The sequence below is a fragment of the Ambystoma mexicanum genome, chromosome 1p, assembly GCF_040938575.1.
Source record: "Ambystoma mexicanum isolate Mex_15411 chromosome 1p, UKY_AmexF1_1, whole genome shotgun sequence".
Taxonomy (NCBI): domain Eukaryota; kingdom Metazoa; phylum Chordata; class Amphibia; order Caudata; family Ambystomatidae; genus Ambystoma; species Ambystoma mexicanum.
Window position 1 is genome coordinate 389866677 of NC_090921.1, and position 17180 is coordinate 389883856.

General features: G+C 44.3%; 1 protein-coding gene across 3 annotated transcripts in view; it reads left to right on the top strand.

Annotated features, from left to right (window-relative positions):
- LOC138570801 (uncharacterized) overlaps positions 1-17180 on the top strand; it is a 941103-nt gene that overhangs the window by 492273 nt on the left and 431650 nt on the right. For all 3 annotated transcript variants that reach the window (XM_069649146.1, XM_069649147.1, XM_069649148.1), the window contains exon 7: positions 2526-6238. In XM_069649146.1, coding sequence (XP_069505247.1) covers positions 2526-6238 — 3713 coding nt within the window. The remainder of the gene's footprint in view (positions 1-2525; positions 6239-17180) is intronic.

Here is a 17180-nt window from a genome sequence, read left to right on the forward strand (position 1 = left end):
TCAGCTATGCTGATTACTTTTTGCGGTTTGATTGCACTGAGCGAGGACTTCAATATCTGCTTAATGCTTTAAATAGTTATCATAATCGGAACACTCTGGTCATTAATTCCCAAAAATGAAGATTATGCAGTGCACTTTGAAAACGTCTACTTCCTCTTATACATGGCGAGTGGATGGAGAGCTTTTCTATCTGAGCTTCACGATTTACACCAAACCTAGTGTGATGAAAATTAAGGACAGGGCAAAAGCCTGTGCCCTCCTCACAGTAAATGAAATTAAGAGGATTGTTTCTAAATATGGCTCTCTGCAAAAATGTTAACGACTGAAAAAGAAACTGATACCCTGGCTTTTGTATGGTATTGAAACCTTGTTTTTATGGACCTTTAAAACTTTGACAAGTTTGGAGGGATTTTATTTGGAAAATTGTATTCAATCATAAATCTGTTCCTGTTTTTGTAATAGGATTAGTTGGATTTGAATTCCCTGGAAGGTAAGGCACAGTCGAGACTTCTATCCTTTTACAGAAAGATTCTTGACCCTCTCTATCTTGTGATTTGAGTCAGATCAGGTCTACACAGTGCATTCCATATTTAAATGACTTGAAATATTTTTGCTCAGAAGTTCCCCATTAAATTGTCTTGTCTGAGAGTGACCTGATCCAGAACCCAGTGCGTTTTAACAAACATTCTGTATAGATACGATTTGTCCTGTTCCATTGATGAATTGTATTCCTATCACTCTTTCGCATTTGATTGAGGACTATAAAAAATTAGGTCATGGCCCTCCCTACCTTTCGAGACATCCAAATCGTCACTACAGGAGATCTTATTTTAAGTTTGAAGTTAACCTGTATTCGACAAAAGCGGTGCTTAATCGGTGGCAAAACGTTTCCAGTGACATTTTGCACTGTTGTTTTTGTGGCTCTAACAGCCCCCTGGAAACCTTTAGACACTTTATTCTTTGCCCATCGTTGGAAAACAAGGCTTTTTTTTCCCAGAAATATTTGGTGGGCCGACATCATTACATTGATTGCAGTCTTGATTTTTGGGAGATCTGTTTGGCCGAACGCACAATTTCCATAGTTACATCAGTTTTTAAGTACTTTCACAGCCTCAGACTTGATGCTTTATTTTCGTAATGACTTTTACCCACGTAATTATTTATGAGCATATTTTAACAAAAATGTTATTGCACTTCCCTTTTCTATTGACTATTTATATGGATCTACTGGTAGATTTGGTTAAATATTGATGCTTGTTATGGATGAATTGCATGTATTTTATGAAAAACTCAGTTTCCTCTTCATGATGTATTCCATGTTTTTAGTTGGTTTCGTTTTTTGGTCAAAAGTTATTTTCATAGATGCAAGACCATATATATTTATTTTAAATGGCAAATTTTTACAGGTTGGAGGGAGAGAATTGAAGAGGTTGATAAGAGAATTATCATTTGGAGAGAACTTGGTGAAGAGGTTGGTGAAACATAGGACCATTACCATCTGTGCAGGAGGAGGAAGAAAAGCTAGTAGTAGAAATAGTTCCAGGACCTAAGGTGGTGGAAGGAGAGCAGGCATCCCAATAACTGGGGAGATTTTGGCAGACCAGGCGGGACCAGAGTAGATTATAGAAGTGGAAGGGGGTCGAGATGGTACAATCGCACTGAAGGACAGGGAGACTGACTGGTATCAAGAAGATGGTGCCTTTTCTTTCGCTACCCTACAAAGGAAATCGTGTATGTCCTCTGAGACAACATCCCCACTGTACCTAAACCACTGTTTGTAATAACATGGGATCCTCTTGGTGGCAAACGAAACACCTTAGTAGGGAGCAAGTTTGCCTTCCAAGAAATACATTTGTGAGGGCTTGCATTGCCAAACATTAATTTTGTGAGGGTCAATTGGGGTGACTCCATTGACCCTCACATTACCAGCTCTCCTTTAGTTCACGCCTTTTCAACTAGAATCTAACAATAGCACGGCTCTTGATGTTCTCTTGTACACCTTTATCTCTATTTCAGAAGCCACCAGTCTGATCTCCATACAGTACAATCAGGCTCACATGGATGCAAGACCCATATGTGTGCCCTGGACCTGGCCCTCAATTTTCTCCAATCTGGTCTACACACTATTGGGTGCAAGGATTTGTTTACATTGACCACAATAAAATTTCAGTTTTCTAATTTCTAACAGGAAAGGGGTTCTCCTTAATTTATAAGACATCCATCCATCAGTTGGGCTGCATTGTTTTAAGAATACAGATTCAATTCCTGTAACAAATTATGATGACAAACATTGAATTGTTTGGAGTTTTAATCCTAGTATACCTTTGCGATGCACCCTCGCTGAATACATCCTAAATGCATGTTGCTTTCTAGTGTGGTGTATGTACTACTGCAACTACTTCCTGTACAATGACATGCTTGTATACCCACTTGTGTTAGAGACACATTAGTAGTCTGACAAGTTCTTTCCGTCAGATTTATATGTAGGTGTGTAGATGCTTAAGACTGTTAATTTTATTTTGCAGGTTTTTGAATGATAAACAAAGTCCAGCCTATGAATTCTACTATAAGAAGCTCACTGAATTCCGCCAGGCCAGTGGGTTGTCTTATGATCCTCATCAATCTAACAACACTAGAAAGGTTGATCTTCAAGACTTGGATTCCAAAATTGTGCAACCTCATGATGCTGATACTTCCAGTATTAAACCATTAGTTCATGGAATCTATGATTCTGACCGTGAAATTCTAGACCCTCAAAAGCCTTTGAAACAGGCTGCTCAGCCTCTGGTCTCCTATGGTTCTGAAAATGAGCTTTCGGACACTGAATCTCCTTCACACTCAAAACAAGAGGCTATTGTTAATGAGACTCAACCAAATTCACTACAAGATTGTGAAATTGAGTCCCTTTGTTCACAAAAGCCTCCACCTCCAGATCTCAATTATCAGCACCCTCAATGCGTAGATGAGGCGTTTCAAACAGACGATCAAAAGCTTCACCCCCAAGATCAGAAGCCTGAGCTCCATCTTCCTCAACACCATCTTTCCAAAGATTTGAGTCCTCTGCTCCCTCCACCCCAAGTTGAGAATCCTCAACTTAGTCTTTCACACGATCTGAAGTATCAGCTCCCTTTACCTCAAGATTTACAGGATCATAAACTTCAATGCCAAGATCACACACCTCCCTCTCAAGCTCAAATGCCTCACTTCCCTGAAAAGTCTCAATTTCAGGAGCCTCGAGCACAAGATCGGAATGCTCACCCCCTTCATCCCACGGATCTGAAGCCCCAGTTTCCGCTACATGAATTTCAGGAATATCAAGTCCTTCTTTCCCAAGATCAGAAGCCAACACTCCCTTTAGCCCAAGATCCGAAGCAACAGGTTCACTGCCCTGAATCTCAAAATCAAGCACCTCAAGATCAAAAGTCACAATATAATTTAACACAATATCTAAAGCCTCAACCACAATGGACCCCGCCCCTTCTTCTCCAAGATCAGAAGCCTCAACTCACACTATCCGAAGATAAGCTGCAACAACCCCAGAATGAAAAGCTTCAACCCCAATATTCAACAACTGAGCCTCGGGATCAGAAGTTTCAAAAGCCTTCATCTGAATTTCAGAAGCCTCAATCACATGATCTGAGGCCTCACTTTCCTCTACCTTTCGTTCCGGCGCCACCTCCCCTTTTCCTGGATCAAAAGCCTCTTCATCCTTTATCTCAAGATCCAAAGCCTCAGCTCCCTTTTCCCCATGTTCAAAGGCCTCCTGCCTTTTTTTTCCAAGGTCAGAATCCTCAACTCACTGTACCCCAATATCAAAAGCCTCAGTACCAACATCCGGCATATCAACCACCATATCGAAACCCACAGGCCCTCATTTTCCAAGATCCGAAACCGCCGCTCTTTCCCCCACAAAATCAGAACCCTCACTTTATTTTTTCTAGTGATCTGAAGCCTCAACAGCAAGGTGAACAGCATCACCTCCCATTTGCATTTGATCAAAAGCCTCCATTCCTTCCAGTCCATCAACAGAAGCCTCTGTTTCCTGTAACCCAATATCAGACATATCTACAGCAGCATACCCAGGATCAGAAGCCCCCGCTCCCTCTAGCTCAAGAAGCTAAAACTCAATCCCCCACTCCTCATGATCAGAGGCACCAACACCCTGTAATTCAGAATCTCTATCCTCAGCCCACTCCTCTAAATCAAACGCCTCTACTCCAAGATTCAAAGCCTCAGACCGCTTTACTCCAAGATCAGAAGTCTCAAACGCCTGCCCTTGAGGACACAAATGCTGAAACCTCTCACACCGAGTTACCTCAAGTAATGAATCCCCAGTCCTGTCTGCCTCAAAATCAGAAGTGTCAAAGTCCTCCAATCCAAGACCAGAAGCAACAATATCCTCTATCCCGAGATTTTAAGCCTCCTGTCTCTTTGCCCCAGGATGGCAAGTCTCCACTCTATCTACCTAATGATGGAATCCTTCAACCTCCTCTTCCCCAAATTGAGAAGTCTGAAAGCTCTCTCTCTGAGGATCAGATGACGCAAACGAATCGCCCAAAAGATCCAAGTTCAAGTCCTCACATGCCTCCTCCTCTAGGTCAGAACCTTCAGCCACATTCTACCCAGTGTTTGAGTACTCAAACCGATCTACAGGAAGATCTGAAAATTAACACTCATAAACCCAAAGATTGTAAGCCTGAAGCATCACCGCCCCAACCACCGAAGCCACCCAGCCCTGGGCCCCAGACTGAGAAGCCTGAAACACCTCTCCCTGAACCTCTGAAGGGTGAGCCCCATCTCTCCCCAACTGAGAAACCTCAACCACTCCCCACACAGAATCTGAAACCTGCAAACCTTTTACCCCCACATCCAAAGCTTCAAATCCATTTCTGTCGCAATCTGAAGTCACAAACCCTTTTTTCCCTAGATCGTAAGCCTCAAACCCTTACCTCTCAAAATCAGAAGTGTCAAATTCAGAAATCTTGCTCGTCTCTTCCTCAAGTTCAGAAAACTAAATCCCTGCTAGCCAAATATGAAAAGCCACAAACCCTTCTTCCTAAAAGTCAGAGTCCTCAATATGCAGATCTAAAACCACAAGCTTCTGTTAGCCATAGCCAGAATCCAGAAATCATTCTACCACAAAATAGGGAGACTCCAATCTCTCTCCCAAAAAAACTGAAATCAGAAACTCTTCTCTTCCCAGAGCGGAAATCTCAAAGCCTTTTCACTCTAAATACAACAATAAAAACAACTCCCTTTCAAGAGCAGACTTCTCCACCTCAAGACCAGAAGCTGCAAACGCCTCTACCTAAAGACAAAAAGCTACTACCCGCTCTCCCTCAAGATTCCAATCCTAATCTCCTCCTTACACAAAATTGGAAGTCTGAAACCATTCTGAACCAAAATCTAAAATCTGAAACCATACTTCCCCAAAGCCAAACGCCTCAGTCCTCTTTCCCCCAACATTGGAAGGCACAAACACCTTTTCCCCAAAATCAGAACAATCAAAACACACTTGCCAAAACTGAGAAACCTCCAGCGTCTCTTCTCGCAGATCAGAAAGCTGAAACCCCTCATGCCCAAAACCAGAAACCACACCCTCTTCTCTCCCAACATCAGAAAGTCCAAACACCTATCGGTCTTTCTCAAAAGCCTCAAAACCCTTTCGTCAAACATCACAAGTCAGAAACCACACTCCCTCAAGATCGGAAACCTCAACCAGTAGTCTCTAGGGTTCGGAGCTTTCAAACCACCTTACCCCAGGAACAAAAGTCAAAGCTCGCTCTAACCCAAAGTCAGAAGCCTCTTCAGGATCTTGAACGTCTTGGGTGCATAGTCCCAGACACAGGGGATCAATTCAATGTAGGCCAAGATATAAAGCCTTCAACCTCTGGACCTTATAATTCAGCCCATCAAATTTCTGAGCGAAGACATTCTAGGTCTGATGTGCCTGAAATGTGCCACTTTAGAAGAAAGGATTCCAAAGCTGAATATTCTGAGGTTCTAGATCACAATCCTTTATTTAAGTCTTCAAAACACAAACGCCTTAAACATGTACCTGAAGAGGCGTCCTCTCGACTACAAGAAGAAATTGAGTTTAAGTGCAAAAAGAGCTCAACTCGTGAGGAAGATGTGAGTTCATCTCCTACACATGCTCCTCGCCGTCGAAAAAAACACAAATCCTCAAAGGCTTCATCCAAGTCTTCCAAGAGGCAATACGCTAAAGAGGACAAAAAAGGCAAGTATTTTTAGATTTCTTCTTAAGGGAGCTTACAGTTTAATCATGTTTTTCAAAGACTGAAGTCGCAGAAATAGATTGGGTGGAGTCGGATTGTGTCACAGGTTTTCTAAAATGCCAAACAACTTACCTGTTATTCTTCAGTGGTATTGAGTGCTTCTGGGGGGAACTTGATGTGGTAGATGAGTTTTGAATTGGCAATGTGCTCATGCAATCTTTTCAAACAGTAAATGTTCTACCTCCTCTAATACGTTCTAGTAGTCACCCTCAATTCTTTGCTTTTCATATTCTAGACCTGCAAAAGTTTAAATGTATGTTCAAATCAGGAAAGGTAGATGGTTTAAAATCTCTTCATTGGCCCCATTGCTCTTTTCATCTGAGCTTGTGGCCCCGTACCATGGGTCATGTCTTTCACCAATACTGAAATTGTTGAATGAAAAATTGTAAACGATTCTTAACCACTCATTTCTGTGTGCAACAGTACAGACCATTGTTTTCAGGCAAAGGGTATATGAAAATCAGTCTTGGTCCCATCCCGACGAATACAGTCCGAGCTCAATCGCTAGATCACATCTCTTGTACACGAGACCATAGTTTACTCCAGAAATGTTTGGGCATCATCAGTGAGGCGTAGCTTTGGTCTCGAATCACAGCAAACCTGGGCATACCTGTCCACCTTGAGATGGCCTTTGCTGTGAGTTTGATGCAGCACTACCTTGTTTGCACTGGATCACTAATGGTATTGCTATAGTTTAACTTTTTAATTTTCAGTACCTCATATTCCTAGTCTGCTTTCCATGAAAGGAGCTTTTCAGCCTTTCAACTTGATACTATAAGGAGACAGCATTTCCCTAACAACTAGTCCCACTTTAAGACAAGTGGCTGTCTTTATGCTGAAATTCACGATCAATTTACATCAATGAGAGGATGCAAGTGGTTCAGTTAAGTGGATTGACCCCTCTCTAACTCTGGTGAATTATATCCAGAACCTTGGTACTTTAGCTGTACAGAGCCGTAGCACTTAGAATTGTCCTTGGCAAAACTTGTAGGTTTTGCCTGTCAATGACCCAAAACACATCATGCCATTACCAAAGGATATCTATAAATTCTATACCTTTACAAGTGATGACAATCATTACTCTACTCTGCCCACCACAGGCACACCTTTCAGACAAAGCATTCATTGGCAAAAACATTAGTTTTGGCTTTTACATTTGTTTTTTGCATTTTGCATTTAAAGGCATACATTTTGTGTCAGCCCCATAAAGAAGCTACCGCCGCTCAATGAACATGCAGTTTATAGGGTGGGGTCGTCAAGTGACTATTTGTATTTGAGCTGTTGGCTTCTGCAGGCTGATTTAAATACTGATATCAAAAATAAGAATATGTTCCTACATGGGACTGTTTCGAGACATTTCTAATAGATATATCAAGCACACACCAAATTTGACATGTCCTTCTAATTTAACAATGATTTATTATTAAAATCTATTTACATGCATTATATAGATTGAAAAATGTTGATGCATTCAAAGTTTTAGAACACAAACTGCAAATTTCAATGTGACATACACACACACCAAATAGAACTGTATCATACACATACATTCCTCTAGATTTTCACATTTATGTACAGACACGTTACATTGAAATCCATTACACTTGGATTCACAGAGGTAAAACCTCAGACCGCAATCTGTGAACCGTACATTTGAGCAATGTCAAGGATCTAGTAAATGTGAATGCCTGCATTACATCTGAACACCTAAAAAAATATATTTTAGGGCACTTTTCCAGGCTTACATTCTACAAGGCTATCTAAAAGCAAATACAACTTGGGTAGGTTTGCAGATCGATAATAAGCCAGGTCTGAGTCTTGATGATCGATATAAACTGCGATTTAGTTCGATAGATATGAATTGTACGAGTACTGGTGGTACAAACTATTAACACAGTTCAAAGAATAGGAATAGAAATACCAGAAGTGCTTGGTTAGCTTAGAAAAATCCTTCATTGAGCATACGAATATCCCAGATATAAAGGAATGTTTAAAACTAGTGAACATAGTTCAAGTAAGGACTTTTCTGAGGCCAACCAAGTCATTCCTGAGGTTACATTAGGTAAGCAAAGAAAATCTGGGAGGCCAATGGAGAGAATGATTTTAGACACTGCCAGACAAAAACATATGCCGGAGCTCCAAACCCAGTGGTTCATTCAGCAGTGGTTGTGGCTGCCATGTCGCAAGGGAGGGATTTACCCACTTAAGTCTTGCTCCTCATCCTCACTCCCCAACACCTCATGTGGAGAGGAGAAAGCTCGGACTTCCATCGGTATGAAGGTGTACCTCATTAGTGCATTCTACATTCAACAAGCCAACGCAGACTTTTGGAACCTGTAATTTCCACTTATGGAAAGGCATTGCAATGAACTTCCACTGGACATAAAGGCACTCTCAGCTGGAATTGTGGATGGTAAACGGGTGGTTGTGGACTTTATGGAATCTATAGCAGGCTTTTTTGGAGGGAGGGGAAGAGACTGGCCAACCATGGGGGTGGGCCTGGTGTTCCCAGAAACTCCAGGGAAGTTCAAACACAATGGTGTGTTGCAGTGAGACCAGGCACCTGTCCGTACCCCACCTCTACCCTGCCTTCCCCTCGGAAAGCAGTGGACTCTGTAGAGCCCGATACTACGCTACGACTTGGAGACTGTACATGCTACTCATCCACATAGGCACATAAGGAGACAGTTAATAGGAGGCAATAGCGACACACTGATCTGTAACTAATTTGTGGACGGAAATGGAACTAAAGAATTTAGCACTGGGAAAAGGGGATATGTGCTCTAAATAACAGAAGGGTGACACACAACTTCATCTAACCATTGCAGACCCTGAGTACCTTACTAAACGGATGGTGGGAGAGCAGACGCGAGACCTAATTGGAGACACTGAAAAACGGTACAGAATAGAAACTGCCAAAAGCTCTCTAGGACTACAGGTTGCCTCCAAGCATTGAAATGAAAGATCAGATAAATGTGATCACCCCACCCTGAAACAAGGGGGGGGACATGGCTACAAAATCTAATAATATAATAAAAGTCCAGGTGTATGTTTGTCTGATGCAGTCACACGCAGTACAGACAAATTTGCGTAGCTTTGGCCTGTTGTCACTGCTGTTGCCTTAGAATATATAGTGGTCCTACTGTGTCAATTAAAAACCTGCACTTTGGCCCATGTAAATAGGCTCTTACACTGGTCTACATAACGAGCATCCTACAAGAGATGATTAAAGCACTAAGGACAAACATCCAGCCATTAATATCAGAACTAAAAATTGAGAAAGTGGGGGTGGGTGGAAGATCTGAAGAGCAATCGAATGTCAGAAAAAATATTAGACCTTAGTCTAGGCACAAGATTAAAATAACTTGAACGTAAAGGAAATGAAACCAGTTGGAAGATTTAGAGCAGAGATGAAAACAATATCCACCTGCTTGTTGTTCCACACTAGGAAGGAGAATCCATGATGGAGCTGGAAGCCAAAGTTAAGCAGATCCTGCAGACCCTTCATGAAGATGAGAGGAATAAACCTATAATTTTTTATCATTTGCACACGAGCGGCAGACCAGCGGGAAGCCCAAAATTAGTAGTGACGAAGTGCCCCTACTTTGGTGTAGAATGGATTATCCTGGACAGGGCAAGGATGAAGGGTACCAAGGAAGGGCTCTGAAGTCAAGATATTTATAGACTTGTCTGCTTCGACGTTGGAGCAAAGGAGACTGTGTAAACCCTTACTACACGGCTTACAGAGCAAGGTCACAGGTATAGATGGGATACCCATTTTCTTTCTCCTTTAAATATGGAGGCTCAACATATCGACTTTATTATAAATCAAGGAGTAGCGTGTCCCTCTTTTTGATCGGGGGGCCTAGGTTATGAGGGGTATTGCAGTAGAAAAGAAAAAGAACCTAGGCTACCCCACCTGTATTACACTGGACGGTTCTGGGTCCAGCACACTTATAACGGATCTCCGTTAGTTGATCTGCACATATGAGACCACCCAAACTGTATGTAGAACAATTACATTTATTTATATTCAAAATTTAAAACAAGTTGCATCACACTGCTATTGACAAAAGCCCTTTTTGCTTTGCCTAAATAATCGTGGATGGTTTCTGTCATGATCTCTGCTTCCAAAAGGTCAGGGTTTTCCCAACTCCCTAGGAAGCAGATCCATAACCCAGGTTCCGAGTCCCAACCAGTCCCAATTGGGACCTTTTGGACCCAGTCCTGGCGCCAGTGGCACCAGGCTCATAAATATGCCCAGTCCCAGCGCTGGAAGCGCCGGGCTCATAATGCTTGGGTGGACTTACCTGCAGCAGACCATGCTGCTTACTTGCCTGCCAGTTGAGCCTCTGATCCTCTTCTGTTTGGAACTACTTTTCCTGTTGGGTGGGGCTGGAGCCACTCCCTAGATTTAGAACACTGGAACTCTTCTGGAAGGCAGGAACTCTTTTCTTACCAGGAACTCTTTTCTTACTTAGGCGTGGCTGTGGAAGGAGACACCTAAGCACTACAGGAGGCTATTTAAACCACACCCGGTGGATGAATCTTGCCTTGCGTTATTCTGCACCCTCTGCAGCAGGACGCTCATCGTGTCTTCTGCATCCAGTCCTGGGCCTAAGGAAAAAGGCTTACCACTCTGAATCCAGTCTTCAGCAACACCTATAAAGACAAGAAAGAACAGGTTAGCATTCCGGCATCTGAAAGGCAAAGGCTTACCATCCTGAATCCAGTCTTCAGCAACACCTATAAAGACAAGAAAGAACAGGTTAGCATTCCGTTATCGGAAAGGCAAAGGCTTACCTACTCTTCGTGCGCTCCGGAGGTCTTCATACTGCATTCCGGCATCTGAAAGACAGAAGCTTACCAACTCTTCGCACGCTCCGGAGGCCTTCGGCGCTGCATCCGCATCTGAAAGACAAAACAAGGTGCGTTTAAAGACATTGGGGAACTTTAATACTCACGTGCCATTACTCCTTTCCACATCTAATCCAGTGGGTATTCCGGCACCCTGCAGCCGCTCCGAACTCGTACCTGCAAAATAAAAAGACAGTTAGAGCGCATCGTGAAGCAGGCAACAAGCGCTTACTCACGTGCTTCCAGGCGCTTCTATTCATCACACGGGCTCCATCTTCAACTCACTTCAGCCCGTCATCCGCCATCGCCGGAACCCTGCAAAACAAGAGACATCATTACTAAAGACTTTAAAGACATTAGAGTTACTCGAAACTTACCGTTCGTGCAGTAAACGACGGACAGCAGTCCTCTGAAGTCAAGAGGCCTGCGCTACCTATCCAGTGAAGAAACTGGCTACAGCACCCTGCCCCGAGGCAGATGGAGAGCTCGGCATTCACTTACCTAAGGTGAGAGCGTTAACCTTTGGGGTCTACAGGAGAGGAGAAGAGGAAAGAGATAGGGACACCCCAATAACCCCAGTTCATTATCCCCATATTTTCTATCTGCAGACATCTTAATCTACACGTCAGGCATACAGTGCACAGAGGTCCAGCCCAAAGAGCCAACCGGGTGCTACACATCACCTTTGAAGATACGGTAGTCGCCCAGTCAAGACCGGCGCCTCTGCGAGAATCAGGTGAGCGCTACAGAACGCAAAGCCTACCGCAAAACTCTCGCCCAGGCGCTATGGAAACCTCGGATACTGACCCCCTAGCCCGGTTACTTGGGGAACTAAGGGCAGAAGTGCATGCAACTCGTCAGGAAACGAATGCTCTAAGAAGGGAACTAATTATTTCCAAGGAGAGAACAGACAATCTTGCTAGACAAGTGCTACAGTCACAAGCCGGACAGACCCCGTTACCTGCATCAGGGGCAAATCTTCCTTCAACATCCTCTATGAATCCAGTGCACATCAACCTACCTGGGAATGTACCTCTTGCTCCGCCCGAGCGATTTTCTGGTGACCCAAAGAGGTTTGCAGTATTTATCAATCAGTGCCGGTTGCACTTCTTATGCCGGCCAGCAGCCTTTCCAACTGATCAAGCTAAAGTAGCTTTTGTACTTTCGTACCTTAGTGGCAATGCGGCAGACTGGTCGATCCCTCTAGTTCATCAAGATGATCCGGTTCTCCATGATTTTCAAGCCTTTCAGCTTAGTATGGAAAAACTGTTCGCAAGACATTCACAGGGACAGGCCTTGGACAATGAGCTTCTTTCGTTGCGACAGGGTAATCAAGACCTTTTGGCTTATATTGCATCTTTCAACAGACTGATAGTGGAAACTCAATGGCCTGAGGACAAAAGGATTACGCTGTTTTATAGAGGTCTACGTGGAGAGCTCAAAGACGTTTTAGCCCAAGTAGTGAATCCCCCACAAGACTGTTCGGATTACATAGACTTGGTCGTTCAAATAGATCACAGGCTGCAGAACAGGAAGGCCGATCGTTCCAAGTTTGATGCTCGAGTATTTTCCAAACCGCCAACTCCTTCCAAAGGAGTAGACTCCGGGGAATCCATGCAAATAGGGGGTCTGAAAGGTCCGCTAACACAACGGGAGCGGGAAAGGAGGAAACAGTTGCAATTATGCCTATATTGTGGAAACTCAGGGCACTTTCTTCGAGACTGTCCGGTGAAACCTGCCAAGAAGGCAGTAGGAGCTGCAGTTACCAAAGTTACAAACTCTGAGCAGGGAAACGACCTCGCCCGACAAGAATAGAGGTCCTCTTGCCGAGCGTAAAAACCAGTTCCGTGACCTCGCATTTCGTGATACCTATGGTCCTCATTAGCCCTGATAATCCGGATCGATTACATGCAATTGAAGCTTACGTCGACAGCGGTGCCATCGGCAATTATGTGGATCATGAAATGGTTTTGAGGATGAATCTAACTCTTTGTCTAAAGGCTGTAAAGGACGTCATTACTACGGTGGATGGTACGGAGATAGCCTCCGGGCCAGTAACGCATACCACTCAAGAAGTGACGCTAGTAAGTCAAGATGGACACCATGAGAAGATCGTGTTCGATGTGATCAAGGCCCCTCAGTTTCAGATTATTCTAGGAATACCTTGGTTAGAGAAACACAATCCTCTGATCGATTGGCGAGCAAGAACGGTCCAGTTTCCAGAATGTGTCTCTACTTGTCACCCTCCACCTGGTGTTGCACTGGCCGCAATTTCTTCAGAGTCTCCCCAGTTACCTCCCGAATACCTAGAATACCAAGATGTTTTCCGGAAGGATCAGGCTAACTCTCTACCTCCTCATAGGTCTTATGACTGCCAGATAGACCTGATACCTGGATCTACTCCTCCTTGTAGTAGAATTTATGCCCTCACCGAGCCTGAGAACCTTCACCTTCGACAATACCTGGATCAATACCTGGCAAATGGGTTTATTCGTCCTTCCAAGTCCCCTGCTTCTTCAGCTTTGTTCTTCGTTCCAAAAAAGGAAGGGGACCTTAGAACTTGTATCGATTATCGCTCCCTGAACCAGATCACCGTTAAGAATAGATATCCGTTACCTTTGATCCCTGAACTCCTGGACCAAGTCAGAAAAGCATGCATATATACAAAGCTGGATCTTAGAGGAGCTTACCACTTGGTACGAGTAAAAGAGGGCGATGAATGGAAGACGGCCTTCCGCACCAAGTACGGGCTATTTGAATATCAGGTCATGCCCTTCGGACTTTGCAATGCCCCTGCCGCCTTTCAATATTTTATGAACGATGTCCTCAGAGAGCTCATAGATGTATGTGTTGTTTACATTGACGACATCCTCGTTTATTCTTCATCGGAATCTGAACATCGGAAACACGTGAAAATGGTCCTCGAAAGATTGCGTCAACACAAACTTTTCGCTAAGTTGGAAAAATGTGTTTTCAACGTGACTGAAGTTGAATTCTTGGGATTCATATTATCACCTGGCGGGGTGCGTATGGATTCAAAGAAGGTCGATGCAGTTCTCAAATGGCCATCACCATCCTCCGTAAAAGGTGTGCAAAGCATGTTAGGCTTCGCTAACTTTTACCGCAGGTTCATCCCCGAGTTCTCTCGAATAGTCCAGCCCATCACTGCCTTGTTAAAGAAAAACAAACGTTTTGAATGGTCTACCGAGGCGGAACAAGCTTTCCAGGATTTGAAGACTAAATTTATCTCTGCACCAATCTTAAAACACCCTCGCCCCGAACTCCCCTACATCGTGGAAACTGATGCTTCAAGCCTTGCCATGGGGGCAGTTCTATCACAAAAGGACCCGGTAACAAATCAGTTGCATCCCGTGGCATTTTGGTCCCGCAAATTCTCGCCTCCTGAAGTCAATTACACGATTACTGACAAGGAACTTCTGGCTATCAAGTCTGCCTTTAAGGCTTGGCGGCATTATCTGCTGGGGGCCCGACACACCGTTACTGTGATTACGGATCACCGAAACCTGCAATATTTGAAAACCGCAAAAGCCCCAATCCTCTAGACAACTCCGTTGGGCATTATTCTTTGCCGAGTTTGACTTCATAATTACCTATCGACCAGGTACAAAGAACGGTAAAGCCGATGCCCTTTCTCGGATGGGAGTGGAAGAACACTTGATCAACCCTAAACCTGTACCAATCATTCCCGAACAAAGAATTCTGGGTGTAATCGCCACAGAATCCATAGAGGAAGTTAAGGATAAAGCCAGGCAACTTGTAACTCCAGCAGATATACAGAATTGGCATCTGCAGGGAAAGGACTTTGCAGTAAAGGACAACTTATTGTTTTTCCAAGAACGATTATACCTACCCAGCACAGATTTACAGAAAAAAGTAATCTCTTGTTATCACGACTCTTTAATGGAAGGTCATCCCGGTATAGCCAAGACCTCAGAAAAGATCAAGCGCTACTTCTGGTGGCCGTCTTGGAAAAAAGATATCAGAGACTTTATAATGTCCTGCGGAGTATGCGCCCAAAACAAGAGTCAAAAGGAAAGACCAGCAGGCCTCTTACGCCCTATTGACATCCCACCTCGCCCTTGGCATACGCTTTCTATGGACTTCATCACCGATCTACCTCCATGCTCCGGATACAATACGATTCTAGTAATCGTGGACTTATTCTCCAAGATGGCGCATTTCATTCCGCTCAAAGGCTTGCCAACAGCAGCAACTCTGGCCCGAGAATTTCTCGAAAACATCGTCCGACTGCACGGTTTTCCTTCGGTTCTAATTTCGGATCGAGGTAGTCAATTTATTTCTCATTTTTGGCGAAGTTGCTGTCGGTCGGCTCAAATTGATGTGAGACTATCGACCAGTCACCACCCTCAGACCGACGGACAAACCGAGATGACCAATCAAACTCTGGAACAGTATTTACGCTGCATGCTGCAACAAACTGAAAAAACTTGGAAAGATATCCTTTGGATAGCCGAGTATGCCTACAATAACTCTGTCCACTCGGGAACTGGGAAAACCCCATTTTTTCTTTTGTACGGCAGTCACCCTCGAACCTCGGAGTTGGATCCCCTCCAAGATCTTGAAACACCAGCAGTAGAGTACCTGCATTCTACAATCACCCACGCCTTTAAGGAAGCTGTTTCTCACCTTCAAAGGGCTAAAGAACAATACAAGAAAGGAGCAGATCACCATCGGAAGGAAGCCCCTCACTATCAAGTAGGGGATCAAGTCTGGTTATCCACCAAATATCTATCTCTAAAAGGGCCACGCACATTCAACCCAAGATACCTTGGTCCCTATTCCATCACTACCATAGTAAACCCAGTAGCGGTCAAGTTGGACTAGCCCCCGCACATGAAGATACATCCGGTCTTCCACGTCTCTCTATTAAAACCTGTGCAACCTCAAACCCGACTAACCAAATCTCCAAAACCTATCCTAGTGGATGGAGAACTCGAGTTTGAAGTCAAAAGCATTCTGGACTCCAAGATCTCCAAATCTAAACTATTCTACCTAATTGACTGGAAAGGCTACGGCCCCCAAGAGAGATCCTGGGAACCTGCTGAATATGTCCACGCTCCTCGCCTAATCAAAAGATTTCACCGAACATTTCCTGACAAGCCAAAACCCCCGGAGAAGCCCGGTTTGGGAGGGGCCTTGAGGGGAGGTACTGTCATGATCTCTGCTTCCAAAAGGTCAGGGTTTTCCCAACTCCCTAGGAAGCAGATCCATAACCCAGGTTCCGAGTCCCAACCAGTCCCAATTGGGACCTTTTGGACCCAGTCCTGGCGCCAGTGGCACCAGGCTCATAAATATGCCCAGTCCCAGCGCTGGAAGCGCCGGGCTCATAATGCTTGGGTGGACTTACCTGCAGCAGACCATGCTGCTTACTTGCCTGCCAGTTGAGCCTCTGATCCTCTTCTGTTTGGAACTACTTTTCCTGTTGGGTGGGGCTGGAGCCACTCCCTAGATTTAGAACACTGGAACTCTTCTGGAAGGCAGGAACTCTTTTCTTACCAGGAACTCTTTTCTTACTTAGGCGTGGCTGTGGAAGGAGACACCTAAGCACTACAGGAGGCTATTTAAACCACACCCGGTGGATGAATCTTGCCTTGCGTTATTCTGCACCCTCTGCAGCAGGACGCTCATCGTGTCTTCTGCATCCAGTCCTGGGCCTAAGGAAAAAGGCTTACCACTCTGAATCCAGTCTTCAGCAACACCTATAAAGACAAGAAAGAACAGGTTAGCATTCCGTTATCGGAAAGGCAAAGGCTTACCTACTCTTCGTGCGCTCCGGAGGTCTTCATACTGCATTCCGGCATCTGAAAGACAAAAGCTTACCAACTCTTCGCACGCTCCGGAGGCCTTCGGCGCTGCATCCGCATCTGAAAGACAAAACAAGGTGCGTTTAAAGACATTGGGGAACTTTAATACTCACGTGCCAGTACTCCTTTCCACATCTAATCCAGTGGGTATTCCGGCACCCTGCAGCCGCTCCGAACTCGT